Here is a 14,589-nt window from a genome sequence, read left to right as displayed (position 1 = left end):
ATCATATTTACTGTGAGTTTATCATTCATTTGGCTTCTCCAATATATGTTTCCACTCAGTCATTGCAAAAACTGAAATCATAATCATAGAATGAGGGTGGGTTTCTTGTTTACGGTTGATTCGCAACATTAAAGTGACGAATCGAAACCACGGCATTTCGTCTATTCGTCCGCAAACGAGAATGGGACTTTTCGTTCGTACGAATGATGTTCGAATACACGTATCGTTTGAAGCTAAACTGACATACATTCTAGCGTTTTGCATATTGTTAATCACAAGAATTGGACTGTTTCCATCGAAGCTTAGCATTTATTTGAAGAAGTTTTCTGATATTTGAATATTGAATTCATTCGAGTGAAAACAAGAATGGCTTATTCGTATTCGTTCGAAAGTACTCGTTCGTCGTATTGCCGATACGGACGTAAACAAGAACGAGGGTGAATAATTACGATTTTCAAATAATAAATCTTGGTTCTTAAGTGTAGTATATTTTAAACATCGTGTTGCAGCAGGAATAACCATAAAACTGTGACTGCGTAGGTAAAGAAATAAAATAAGTTTTTATTAGTCGCCATCTTTGCGTATGGTTTGAATTTGTTTTTAAATGAAGTTTACCGCGAAATGGATAGTGAACAAATTGATATAAAGGGATATTTTTAAGAGGTATAGGATTTGGTTTTGCAAAAAAAAAAAGAACACAAAAAATCTGGGAAAATTATGAAAATGTGAATGTTCCTCAAACTTTGCCAGCGCTCATTCATGATTAAATTATAGACCAAATGTAGATTCATGTAGACCAAACTGAACAAGTTTACAATGACGCAAGACAGTGTTGCCAAAAGGATACCAGCAAAAAATCACCCTTTAATTGTTGACGATATCATTGCTGGTGAAGGTGTAATCTCAGGTATGAGATTTTTTCTACGAAAATATTAAAAACCATATTCCGAAAATTAAACGATTTTACTCTAGATACAGATGAAATTTCGGAGCTCCGTCGAAATTCTATGGACTATGCAGCGATATCGTAAAAAACTGAATTATAGTTTTTCGAATAAATATTACAATTGCCTAAACACATACCATAGCGTTTGACTATACATAGTGCTTCCAATTATGATATGATGTATGACCACATACATAAAATTTTATGTGTATGAAATATTATTTGCAGTCAAAATAACTATTTCCGTTTGAAACTGGATGTAGTATATCTTATTATCATAGGTAATATTACTAGAACAGTAAAATAGTAAAACATGCCATTTCAATTTATTCATCCTCATTTTTGTTTACGTCCGTATCGACCATTCGACGAATACATACTGTTGAACGAATAAGAATAAGCCATCGAATGTATTCAAACCAGGCTCGTGTGCAGGCATCATTCAAGGGGAGGGTGATTTCAAGGGTGGGGTCAAAAGGGGAGGGGCTCAAGGGGGTGGGGTTTTAAGAGATGGAGGGGGGTTCAAAAGGTGAGGAAGGTACAAAAATTTGAAAGAAAAGTCAAGTTATTTGCACTTCGACATAAAAAGTATTCTATTGTTCATGGAACCTACTGTTGAAAGATCTTCCATGGGGGGGTAAAACCCACAAACCTCAACCCCTCCCCCCTCGCACGTCCTGATTTAAACGCGGCTCGGTTGCCACAAAATATTGATCTTCAAATAAATTATAAGCCATTTCAAGATTTCATCATAAATTGCAAGATTTTTTTCTGGCGAGCTTTCGAATATATGCGCGATTCAAAGTTTTTATGCATCAAATTTTACCATATCTATTACACACTTAAAACCATTTCTTGAGCTCGGCATAATAAAATGCCGAAACTGATCAGTAACACGTAAATTTGCTGATTGCTCAGTAATCAATACGCATGTTTCTGAGCTTCGTTAAATGCATTCACTGATATTTCGGTAAAATGCTTCAGTTTGCCGAAATTTGGCATAATTGCTTGCTGAATTTATCAGTAAACAACAGATATGCCAACATCAGCAGAGACGTTTGCCGAGATTTCGGAATATGCGCTAGCTGTTGCCGAGATTCAGCACAACAGCTGTCATTTATTGCCGCGTTACATTTTCGCTTCGCATTGTGCGATTATTTTCTAATGAAATTCTCGAGTGAAAAAATGGATAATCTTCGAAGAAGCGTGGAACCACTTGCAAGTAAAAATATTGTATAAATATAGTAACATGTTTCGCTTTATAAAAAGCGACTTTATCAGAGCACTCGCGATTATAAGGGAAAAACACCAAACACGGGGCTCAAAGCGTCCTCGAGACAAAACTTTGGGGGATATGCGAAAACATAACCCAATGCATGGAATAATTCAATAGATCAAAGTAAGTTTATTTTTTGAACAATACTGTATATGCATCATTAAATATTGAACATTTTTGTAAGCCAAAAATCAATATATATTTTTATTTTCATATTTCCAGCTCGACTCAAGGTGGCCGCATCTGGAAACGCCGCTTTTTATTTATGCTACATGTTTTCAGGTAGGCTTTAAGCGCTACTGGCAACAAATTTGTAAGCCTCTTTTACACACTTAAATTTTTTAGCTGAGTCTCGGCAAAAAAAATGCCGAGATTCGCACAGCCGAGTAATCAGCAATCATCTCGGCAAAAATAAAATTACTGAGCGTCTCGGCATCCTAAAATTTGACAAACGTCAAATATTGCCGAAATCGTCAGCATAAGATTTACTGTTTGCTCAGTGAAACGTTCACTGAATATTCGGCAATCCAATAAAACGAAATTTTTCACTACATCGACTATGGTTCCAGTATGAAAGTTGCCATGCGTTCGACTGGACCGAGTGCCTGCGTGAGTTAGGAAGTGTGCCCACTCCTGTCGAATGCTTCAAACAGGCCGTTGGTCCACCGAAAAACGAGTTCAGAATCGTTATGAAGAGACACTGGACCCATGTAATGCGAACTCAACCTGCATCGTCGATGTAGTGAAAAATTGTTATTAAATCACATTTCTCGCAAATATTTACACTACTCCCACTTTAAGGCCACTGTTCGCCATTTTCAAAATCGAGATTTTCACACTGGAAATTCATGTAGATTGTTTGACGTTTGGTCAATTCACGTAAATCTTATGTGATGACTCTATTCATTTAAGGGGATGTTCGTGTAACATTAAATTTCGTCACGTAAAACATGCAATTTGACATTTGAAACCAGTTTACGTGATTTTTCAAGAGAATCGAACGTGAAATTTTATTATGTGTCCGTCGAATAGGGGAGTACCTCAAAAGGCCAAATCATAAAAGCCGAAGCACAAAAGGCCGAAAGCAACAAAAGTTTTCATTTTAAAACGAGAAGGCAAACAGATATCGTTTCCGATTAGTGATTGGACGACTCGGACCGCGTTACCTTGTCCTAGCGAGATAGAAAAAAAAAGAAAATTAATATAAAATGTGGCTCCGTCGCCTTGCGACTTTCTTATGAGAGCCCCTAGCTTTGGGTAGACCGGTCAAACGGGTGGATTACAGGTTTATGTGCGGGGGCCGCCGCTTCCGACGGCGGGTCGGCGCCCGACTCAGCAGGCGTCGCCTCGGTGGCTTAGGGCCACCAAGCTTCTTTGGTTTCGCTTATGTTTTTGCGCCACATCGCTAAATGGACACAAACGACTCGCCGTCGGAATCCCAAAGCAGTCCGAATCGTTTAATAACTAATCTAAAAGAGATTGTCTGTAGCAAGGGAACTTGTTATCCGCGTGTTTTCGGTGTTTTCTTAGCATTCGGTCATTTGTACTTCGGCCTTTTGAGTAAGTCTGGACGATTTCGGCCTTGTGTGCTTCGGCCTTTTTTGATTCGGTCTTTTGAGGCGCTCCCTTTTTTCCTTCCAGTGTTTGGATTAAACATGCAAAATAGTAATGGCAACCATAAATATTATAGCGAAGTTGCTGGTAGTTTCAATGATATTATTGTATATTATTCATTATTCATGATAAATTCGATAATTTATTGACTATTGGTTTTTCTACCATCCTAACGTAGTAAGAACTACACTGGGGGAAAACAGCGTCACGCGATTTTTTTATGCGGTTTCTTTTTACACGGCTTTTCACGCGGATTTCCGAAATTACGCAGTTTTCTTGTATTGTCTTAGAAATGCATGAAACTTTGAGATCCACAGTTATCCAGATTTTTTTTAAATCAACTCTGACAAAATGTTCAAATTACACCTGATCGAGTCCCAAAGTAGATTTTCACAAACAATTGTTTTTAGAATAAACCAGATCTGGACGTTTCATTCATTACGCGTTTTTTTGCGCGGTTTTTTACGCGGTACGTATTCCCCGCGTAAAAAGTGAGCTCAGTTTACTATGGCGTGATTTTCAGTGTATAGTTGAGGTTTTTTTTATATATGTGAAAAAATAATTTTCGGCGCCAAACTGGAAAACTTTAAGCTTAGGGAAACAGCGTGGACACAATTTTGCTCACACGTTTATCTTCTCGTTCGTTTGGTTTGAAATATTACCTGAAACTAAGCTTTCGTTTGCTTTTTACGTATCGTCTTTGTCTTAGCAGTACGTTAGCAGCTCATATTGGGCTGTTGGTACCACTTAGCAGTTCAACATAAACAACTAATCAGACGTAAAACTTTAATCTATATTGAGTGTCACATTAATTAACGATTGCGCCATAGTAAAAAGCCTTGGTATTACATTCCTGTGGTGGAATTTGACCTTCTGTTTCAAAAAACTTCGCAGCCGATTCAGAGTGTACAGAACCATTGCATGGCTGGTGCTACGATTCTACTGACACTACGAATCCTTCCAGGTCGGGGCTCGAACATACGACAACTGGTTTGTAAGACCAGTGCCCAAGCCAGACTTAAGGGCAGAACAGCATACCGCAACTTAATGATTTTCTTGAAACTTTTCGGAAAAGATTTAAAGAAAGTGAAATTGGGTGATTAACAATTTTGTTTTTATTTTGGAAAAAATGAATATGGCCTAACAGGAGCTCGCCAATGTTGACCATTCTTGTCTTATGAAGATCTATTTGCAATACCAATATAGGTACGTTTCATTTTCTTTAAGGAAGCATGACCAGAAATGATTTTACGAACTTGCAAAATGCAACAGATGCGAAATAAAACGAGGATTCATTCCAAATTCATGTGAATGCCTGATGGGAAAAAATATTTTCCTTAATCAAAACTATTTTCAACAATTTGTAGCATGTTTATACTATTTACTCCGTTATCTTTTTCAGTCCTGTTTAAGTGTAGCATTTTTTATAGCTGTAATAGAATCATTTTCATCATAGGTGGAGTGGTGAATTATCTAGCGAATATCCTAATAGATTTACTTGCTGATTAAGCCTACCAATGTGTGTATTATTTATCATGCTACTTTAGCGCAACTTCAACACAATTTTCAATCATCCACTAATTTACATTTTGCAAGGAATAACATTGATTGAAATTAAAAATTAAGTTTTCAAACTTTCCACTCAACCCAATCGATGTTCCTCGGCAGGCAACTTTTCTCCGCCTAATATGGCTTTGATGTCCTCTGCGTCGAGCGTTTCGTACTTGAGCAACGCCTCTGCCAGTGCCTTATGTTCCTTGGCATGCTGCTTCAGGATCGTTTTCGCCCGTTCGTAACTTTCGCTAAGAATTTTTTTAATTTCACTATCCACTCCTTCCACGGTTGACGGAGAGAGCATCTCCGAAGGGGCACCAAATCCTTTGGACGTTTCAATGGTTCGTAGGCCAACTTTATCAGACATACCCCAATCACGGACCATATGCGAAGCGATTGATGTAGCCTGTTTCAGATCACTGCTGGCTCCTGTTTTGGAAACAAATTTTGAAAGAAAGGATACTTTAAGCTTGTTTATTTCAAAATAGCGAAGACAGTCTTGACAGTACCGGAGGTGATTTTGTCTGCTCCAAAAATTAATTCCTCTGCCGCTCGACCACCCATCATGGTGTCCATCATGGCCAGCAGCTGCTGCTTGGTGACGTGATAGCGTTCCTTTTCCGGAATATAAGCAGTATGTCCTAGTGATGGACCTCGGGGCATGATCGTTACTTTGTGCAAAGGATGTGATTCCTGCGAGAAAATTATAATAATGAAGAATTAAAAAATCACGAGAAACGGTTTCTAAGCTTACCTTCGTGTAGTAAGCAACAATCGCATGGCCACCTTCATGGTAGGCCGTAATCTTATTTGCTTCCTCATCCGGCAGGCGAGATTTTCGCTCCGGTCCCATAAGTACCTTATCTCTGGCGTTCTCCAGGTGCTTCATGGAAACAACATCTGCCCCGTCAATTGCGGCTCTGAAAATCGAACAAATTGGTGAAAGTGTTTTACAGATGCCATTGCACCTTTCATTTCCATACCTCAAAGCAGCCTGATTGACCATATTCTCTATGTCGGCTCCTGTAAAGCCAGTTGTTCCTCTCGCCAGTTGGTCAACGTTGATTTCCTTGCTCAAAATTTTGCTCAGATAATGTGTAAGTATCTCTTTTCGTCCTGTGAAGTCTGGTGTGGGAACAACAACTTCTACATCGAAACGGCCCGGCCTCAGCAGAGCTTGATCGAGATCGTCCCGTCGGTTGGTAGCTCCCAAAACAATAACTCCCTCGTTTTGTTGGAACCCATCCATCTCGGACAGTAGCTGATTGATGGTTTGATTGGCATAAGGATGCAGTACAGAGTTGGTACGTTTGGCGCCGACAGAATCGATTTCATCGATAAAAATTACACAAGGAGCTCGTTCCTTGGCAGCTTCTGCATGGAAAAAAACACGAACCTATTTATTTATCCAGATATTTCCAAATAAGAAACTCACTGAACAAATCTCGCACCCGTCGGGCACCTTGACCGACAAGAACTTCATCAAACTCTGGTCCAGCAGCGTGGAAAAAAGGAACTCCGGCTTCGCCGGCTACCGCTCTGGCCAATAAGGTCTTTCCAGTACCCGGTGGACCCACCAGCAGCACACCTTTGGGTAGCTTACCACCCAAATTACTGAATTTATCTGGATTTTTTAAAAACTCGACAACCTCCTTCAGCTCCTGCTTCGCTTCGTCGCAACCTTTGACATCTTCAAATGTTACCGATATGTCTTCGGGATCCACCTCTACCTGGTTGCCTATTTGTATTCTACTGAAAATATTGAAACGTTTTTGCAACGAGTAAAAATTGATTTAGCACAAAAATAGCAAAAATAAGAGAAATTAAAACGTGAACAAGCATAGCTAAACGTGTTGGAGAGCAGACCTAAAAACGGACCCGTTGGTCGAAACAAACAGGCTAACGAAGATTCCAATGAACACGACGATAATCAACAGCTGCTGGAGAACCTTGAGATAACGCATAGCTTTCCCCGAGCGGTTAGCATGATCGGGATGGGTGGCAGTTAGATAGCCTTCGGCGAACGCAATCTTCAATCGTTGTTTATGTTCTTCCGTTATTGTAGGATCATTAACATCACTCAACAGTTTATTCAGTGGTTCGCTATACTGCTGAGGTGTAATCGTCTGTGCGTTGAATGGTACGGGTTCATACTTGTGGGATATTTGGGGCGGTGCCGGGGCAGCTGCGGAAACAACATCAAATATATTATCCAACTATAATATTGGCATTTAATATTAGCGTTACCTAACGTGTCCTTGACTCTGGTGAAAAGGCCAGGATTACGCTTCATTTCTGCACTGATTGACCGTACAGTCTTGAAGCCCCGTTGTTGCACGAATGCGGCCCCATTCGGCTGTGCAAGCAAGTTCTTCACGATGTTCTGGACCATATGTCCGTTGAAAAACACCGTTTCTGGTTGCTGCCTGCCAGTCTTTCCCTTGCGAACCTTGGGTGTAAGTTTCAAACTCCACGGAATATCCTCACGATCACTAGCAACCACACGAATGTTACTAAAGTGCTTCAGTAAACTGCGTTCAATCCGACGAGGTAGTTTCAGTTCGAATAAACTGGCTGTATCCGGTTTGGGAAGAGGGGCTGCCAACGGTTGCTCAACCGTCTGCCGGAAGCTGTCCACATAGAATTTAACCAATGATTGCTTCAGTCGGGGAACATAATCTTGCTGTGCCAAGAAGGCCGCTTCCTTTCCAGACTGCTGATTGGTAGACGGATGTTTGGATTGCTTCTTGAGCGCGATATTGCTGTGGCGCGGAGTAAACTGTGACAGGTGAAATAGCAGTTGCTAGAAGAAACAAAAATAAAATGATTCGTTTCTGGATGACGTCGCTTCAATGACGATTTGTGAAATCGTGAGTTTTCTTTTTGACCTACGTGCTGATGTGTGTTTACTGTAAACATTTTTGACTGTCTTTAGCAGTGAGGAATGCAGAACGGCTCTGTCCTGAATTTGTTGGCCAATTGGTTGAAAGATTTCCACAAAAATCTTGAATAATTTGCAATTATTTTTATCTTTATTCACTATTTTAACTCCACTCACAGGATTCACAATCACTTTTTTTCGTCTTCTTCGTCGTGTTCTGCGGGTCACTCGTGTTGTATAAGTTTGACAGCTTATTTGACGTGTTGATTTTGCCACAGTGAACCCTCTCTGTCTCGATTGCTACAGCCGGAGGCAGTTTTACGCGGAACTTACAGTACGGCAGCATGTTATAACAACTCCGAGGATTGCGTTCTTTGATAATATATTACTAATGTTTGACGTTTGTGAACGAAACAAGTACACGTCATTCGAAAGAAAATAAATTACTAACAATTTTTTATATTATGCATACTAAACTGGACTGCCAATTTACATTTCCATTTTCAAGGCCTACATGTTTCAATTTCGCTTCGTCCGACAGGTGCGCTGAAACAGAGTGCAATGAGAAAAAACATTAACAAAGCACGCACATAAAGGTCATACTCTCAGAGGATTCAATCGTTTCAATTTTTCACACTCATTGCACTCCCTTTCGGTGCGCCTAATAGCGATAGAATAATAACAATTGGAATTGGCTTTTAGTGTAGTATTCGTTAATCGACATAAAGGTTATGGCATGAAAATTATTGAGAAATGTGAAATCAACACAAAATGGTGTGCGGAAATTCTTTGTCGTGCTCCAAAAGTCGCGAAAGGCGAAGTGCAATCTATGTGACAAGGAATATGCGTATAATGATGGCAAAACAAATTTATGCACAGCAAAAAAGAATTCTAACAATCTCGACGTGATTATCAATCGATGTGAGAAAAAGTTAGACATACTGAACATCGAATGCAATAATTTTCTGTTTTCAAAAAATATTGCAGATGAATCACACATTATTACATCGAAACAACGTATTGAGTACATTACATCGCCCTTACTGAATACTGTATATGGTTCTGATATGAAATTTATCTGCAATATTGTTTGAAAACAGAAAATTATTGCATTTGATGTTCGGTACGTCTAATTTTTTTTACATCGATTAATAATCACATTGAGATTGTTACAATTCTTTTTTAGCTGTGTGGAAGCACCTTTATTTACATCATAAAACAACACCACAGTTGACAATTTTATTTTATTTTGAAATGATTGCTGCGTAAGTATCAATTGATGCTTACAGGTATCGATACTTTATTGCCTTTTGATACCTTGTATTGTTATCCAAAATTTCTGTATCCCGATACTTTGCCTTTCGAGTACCATCCCTAAAATCGTTCAGAACATCTGCTATCATTAAAGTACGCGACAGCCCCCATCGTACTTGTAGTGTGTCAAGACCAATCCGCCACTTTCATAGCTCGACAGTTGTGTATTATTATGTGGCAATCGACGGAGAACAAAACGAACGAATCTACGTTTGCACCAATCCGCAAAGATTGCCAATAGCCTTTGTATGATTTTGAGGTTATCTACGAAAGATACACGACAGGGAAAAATTCACATCGTTGAAGTGCAATAAGGAAATCAAAGGACCAATACAACTACCCTGTGGAATTCCGGGTGTTGCAACAAATTTTTCGGTCGATTGATGAGATACTATTGTATCCATTGAATGACGTTCCCACCAAATAATGTACGATTCAGACGGTCCGCCTTCTTCCGTAACCGTCAAAATTAGTTTAATACTTTCTTTACTGGAACGTTCACGCGCTTCCGTGACGATGACGTTACGTGTGAATCGTACACTCAGAAAAATCCTCACTTCAATGCTACGTGAAAACGTATGTGATTTTTATCCATAGAACTTTTCTTGTAATACTTATGTGAAGTATAGATAGCACAGAATGAACCGATGAACTCTTAGTCCACATTTGTATCACGTCATATTTACGTAACTTTTTTCGTAGATTCTATAGAATACTTTTGTGAAATTTATACAAAGTTCATTTGAATTGTGCTGTAAAATTTATTTCATTTTAACTTACTTTTTACCAGAATTTTACTTAATTGTCACATTATTTTCATGTAATTGTTACTAAAAAGTTCTATATTGAATCTTAATAATTTATATTGGTACTAAAAACTAACAGATTACATAGTCTGTTGGACATAACATTGCGATAAATTTTGTTCGCACGCAGATATTCTGAAAATTTTACTTTTTAAATTCGTTTCTGTTGAATCACTGGTGAAAAATATCAAAAATACAGAATGCTATGTTCTAAATCCTTTCTCCGAAGCAACTAAACTGAAGCAAACATTGTTCCCTTTAAGGAATGCATTCAGCTGGAACTAGTAGTTCAAGATGTGATTGATGTGCTGGAACACAATCTAAAGGTTTTGCCTTTTGAACTCCGCTGTAGAAAAAAACAAAATTGAATTGTTTTTCAGTTTCGTATTTTTGGAGCAGTTTTTGTGTTCCAGTTCCGTATTTTATTTACCCTAAAATCACTGTGATAAATACCTTAGAAGGGTCGAAAGGGATTTGTCCTATGTTGTTTGCTCTAGGTTTTTTCAACTGACGCCATATTGCGAGCACAAAATGAACATGACAGAATGAATTCAAGTAAGTGCGTGACACATAAAATATATGTGACAACAGCAATAATTCTGACATATGGTTCAATTCATGTTCAATCATGATCCGCTGGTTGTTAAGAAGATCACGTAAACTCCGATGACAAAGCCATTTTTGGAATCTACGTGTTTTTTCACATAAGGTTAACGTGTGGATTTTTTTGAGTGTACAGAAAGTTCAGTATAAGAAAACCAATGATGCCAGATTTACAGATCAATCTCTAAATCTACAGATTTCTAATTAACGCTGAAGATATTTATTGACCTGCAGTTTTTTTTAAAGATTTAACTCAATCGAATGTTAAATGAACCTATTTGAATTTACATTTCGTCTTAAACTCATCAGTGAGTAGCAGTTTATGTTGAACTGCTACCTCCGACGTGACTGTTCAACATAAACCGCTAGGCAGACGTAAAGTTAATGTTATTTGCAAAACACTTTTTTGATTTTACATCTCACTTCCGGTGAAACTCTCAACGGGTGAGCACGTTGCATCGTGTTAGTCCGGGGAAAATTCGAGTATTTCGCAAGAAAGAAAGAATTTTCAGCCGTACTTTGACGATTCGACGCAGCCACACAGCGAGATTTTCGCTTGTAGTCCAGTGAAAAGAAAGTCCACTGGACTATAAACGAAAATTAACTGGCAATATAGCCTTAGTTGCTGTGCCATCAATTCGGCGTCATCTCAAGTGAGGTGACGCCAACCAGAAAGGAAGAAGAAGATTTTACATCTAAGTGTAATATCAAAACTGACGTCTCGGACAAAACAAGTTTCGGCTTGCTAGCCGTACAGATTGTGGCAATTAAAAACATTTTGCTTCTTAAATTTACCGTTGAGGGAACATTTTTGAAACTTTCGTACCTTTCCTGCACCTGGCTTTCATTTTGATTGCTTTTTTCCACTGTTATTGAAGCAATTTGATCACACGAACCTGTTTGCAAAATTAACCTGGCATGCCTTATGTGAAATCCCTGACGAAATTATTTGCGCTAGAGTCTTAAAATTCACAATAAATATTCCAAACTTTAGTTAACAACAATTTTGACAATAGTTGTGTAGGAGTCGAATAGTAAAATATGGCTGTTCCTTGTAGTTTTTTTTTGTCACATTGTGATTTCAGATTCGAAGGTCGAATCGGGGTAAAATTAGGTTAGTCATTTCTCATATCGATATAAATTCCGTTATGAAGAAAACATTCCGGTGTTATTGTGTACGAAAACTTAACAGGCAGATGATATAATGGTTACATCCCGTTTGGCATATGGTCATTTGGCAAAAGTTCCCTATGCATAACGGTCGTTTAATTTGATAAAATGCATGCAACCAACGATTCCACAATGAGTACACTAATCTTACTTACCTATCGAACATCTATTCATCTTACTTCAACTGAGGCCTTCCCAGGTAGTTGTTATGATTTTGCATGGATATTTTACAACCTCTTTCGTTCTAAACGAATCTAAAAGTTTATTAAAATTCGACGCACCTAAAATCTCTTAGTAGCTGATATCGTCCCTTAAAAGACAAATTTCATATGAATGCAAAGAATTTAGAAATATACTGAATCAGGAAGATGGTCAAAATGTGTCACACAATAATTTTAAAGATCCCAAATATTCAGTTCAACATTGGTTCTTATAAAAGGTGATTTTTAAGAGGTATAGGATTTGATTTTCGAAAAAAATTAAAGAAAATTGATGGAACTTTTATTGGAATCGATAGAACGATCAATTTAATTTAATATTTGAAGATGATTTCATGCAAATGTTGGCCGCGGCTCCGTTTTAGATGGTCCATGCGCAAGGCTCAATTTTAGTCCACTCTCCAATATATCGGTTGGTATTCCAACAATAATGCCACCGGCCCATAATCCACAGTGACTTTTTTTGGGATGCATTGGTAGCTCTTGGAATGCTTGGAACGATTCATGATAAAATTATAGGCCAAACTGAACAAGCCTGACAATGACACGACACGATTCACGCAGAAACAGTGTTGCCAAAAAGATAGCAGCAAATAAATCACTCTTTATATTACAAACTGAGTGATGAGAATAAACCGTCAGCTTAATCTGGCCGTCATTTTAGAGGGAATAATATTGTAATAGAACACAAGCCATTAATAATTACAGTTCAGCATCTATTCCGCATTCAAGTCTTACAAGATACGTAAGTATTTTAACTTTCGCGACTGCCCTTTTCTCCGGTGACAGTCGTTGTAGAGGTCCCACTAATGATAGAGCAAAATATTCTTCTTCGCTTAGTTTATCTGCGGTAGTGGTAGGTTTCTTTTCTTTACTTTGTATGACCCGTTCGTCGACAGGTGATTCGGGAACAGCTTCTTCTTCGGCTGTTACTATACGGCTACCACTCGTACTAGTAACGGAAGATGCAGTCTCAATTATAGGATCAGCGGTTTTGATCTTTTTGGTATATTGATCCTTGATTAAAGATGGTATAGTCCCACATTGTTCGTGGGTTTTCCGTTTATGCGATTCCTCGCATACCTCAGTTGAACTTCCTGGTGAATTATTTTCCGAAAGCTCGGATTCAGTTATCGATTCTATTTCGATGTAGTCGTAGTTTTGTACACTTTCCGAAGAAATATTGGCTGACTCTGTCTTATTTCCAACGACGAGTTCATAATCAGCTTCAACGATGGTGTACACTTCGTCAGTGCTGTGAAACCGATTATTCGGAATTATAATCAGCTAAAGTACATCAGTCAAAAAATGTTACCAACCTGCATTTATCGTCTGTTTTGTTTTTCGGTCGATCTATAAGTAAAATTTAAAACAAAACGTATAAATTGATACATGAAATTGATACAAACCATTGAGAAGTTCTTGTCGATTGCGATAATCCCGTGGAACGGCATCCGCTCTTAAGGTTGTCCGATGGAATTGGCGTCGCAAATCTGATTCCTCGAAGTGCACCTCACAAACGACCGCTCGAGTGTTTGGCACATGATCCTCACAGCCTGAACGCTTTAACCATAACTGCCGTCGCGAACTATCTTTGGGAAGTCTAAAGAATGTTATACTGGTTAACGGAGTCGACCGGTTGAAACAATCCTTAAATAAACAACAGGACATCACGCTCAAAAACGAAGAGATCGTTAGAAACAACAGATTCTTTTGTTTATGTTTTTTTTTTCATTTAAAGATGTAAACATTAAAGAAGGATACATGAGCAGGTAGGTGGGAATAAACCGACAATCAAACCTACTCTACAAAATTAATAATACCACCCATCTGACACCGGTATGTGAGCACCAGCCATTTGAAAGTATACCGATTACGTTGAGCCCCTCGCGTTTCGAGCCCCATACACTGCGATGTTTTGATACTCATCACGACTCTCAAATTGTGAGAATTATCTCCACTTGATGTCCCAAAACACTGTCTGCTGTATTTTAGGTAAACCGACAAGTTATTGTGAGAGAGTCGACCCAAAATTCACTAATTTTCGTGCACTAAACAAGGTAAACGCGTAAAACAAATGTTTTACTGTTTGTTTGTTTACGTTGCAATCAGCTGATTTTGAAGTTCCGATTTTGATCTCATCAAGATGGCGTCGTGACAGGAGGCCGAATAATACCGTACCAGCAAGAAAATTCCTCTCTACTACC

The 14,589-nt window shown here is 38.5% G+C and overlaps 2 protein-coding genes across 3 annotated transcripts; both read right to left on the bottom strand.

Annotated features, from left to right (window-relative positions):
• Nucleotides 1-4,928: 4,928 nt before the first annotated feature.
• Nucleotides 4,929-8,533, bottom strand: LOC131431011 (ATP-dependent zinc metalloprotease YME1L). 2 transcript variants are annotated; one of them, XM_058596393.1, is made up of 8 exons: nucleotides 8,283-8,533; nucleotides 7,638-8,193; nucleotides 7,257-7,575; nucleotides 6,826-7,139; nucleotides 6,374-6,764; nucleotides 6,145-6,310; nucleotides 5,900-6,083; nucleotides 4,929-5,819 (listed from the first exon to the last, which is right to left on the bottom strand). In XM_058596393.1, exons 1-8 carry the CDS (start codon nucleotides 8,307-8,309, stop codon nucleotides 5,479-5,481), a joined length of 2,298 nt encoding a protein of 765 aa, XP_058452376.1. In that variant the 5' UTR covers nucleotides 8,310-8,533; the 3' UTR covers nucleotides 4,929-5,478. The 2 variants fall into 2 exon arrangements, with proteins under 2 accessions (XP_058452376.1, XP_058452375.1); XM_058596392.1 differs by having other exon boundaries at nucleotides 6,826-7,142; nucleotides 8,283-8,531.
• A 4,110-nt stretch (nucleotides 8,534-12,643) lies between these two features.
• LOC131431010 (uncharacterized) lies at nucleotides 12,644-14,534 on the bottom strand. Its single transcript, XM_058596391.1, has 3 exons — nucleotides 13,792-14,534; nucleotides 13,702-13,735; nucleotides 12,644-13,637 (listed from the first exon to the last, which is right to left on the bottom strand). Exons 1-3 carry the CDS (start codon nucleotides 14,051-14,053, stop codon nucleotides 13,085-13,087), a joined length of 849 nt encoding a protein of 282 aa, XP_058452374.1. The 5' UTR covers nucleotides 14,054-14,534; the 3' UTR covers nucleotides 12,644-13,084.
• Nucleotides 14,535-14,589: the final 55 nt, after the last annotated feature.

The sequence above is a fragment of the Malaya genurostris genome, chromosome 2 (genome assembly GCF_030247185.1).
Source record: "Malaya genurostris strain Urasoe2022 chromosome 2, Malgen_1.1, whole genome shotgun sequence".
In the NCBI taxonomy this organism is placed as follows: Eukaryota; Metazoa; Arthropoda; class Insecta; order Diptera; family Culicidae; genus Malaya; species Malaya genurostris.
This window is presented reverse-complemented; position numbering and strand designations above follow the sequence as displayed.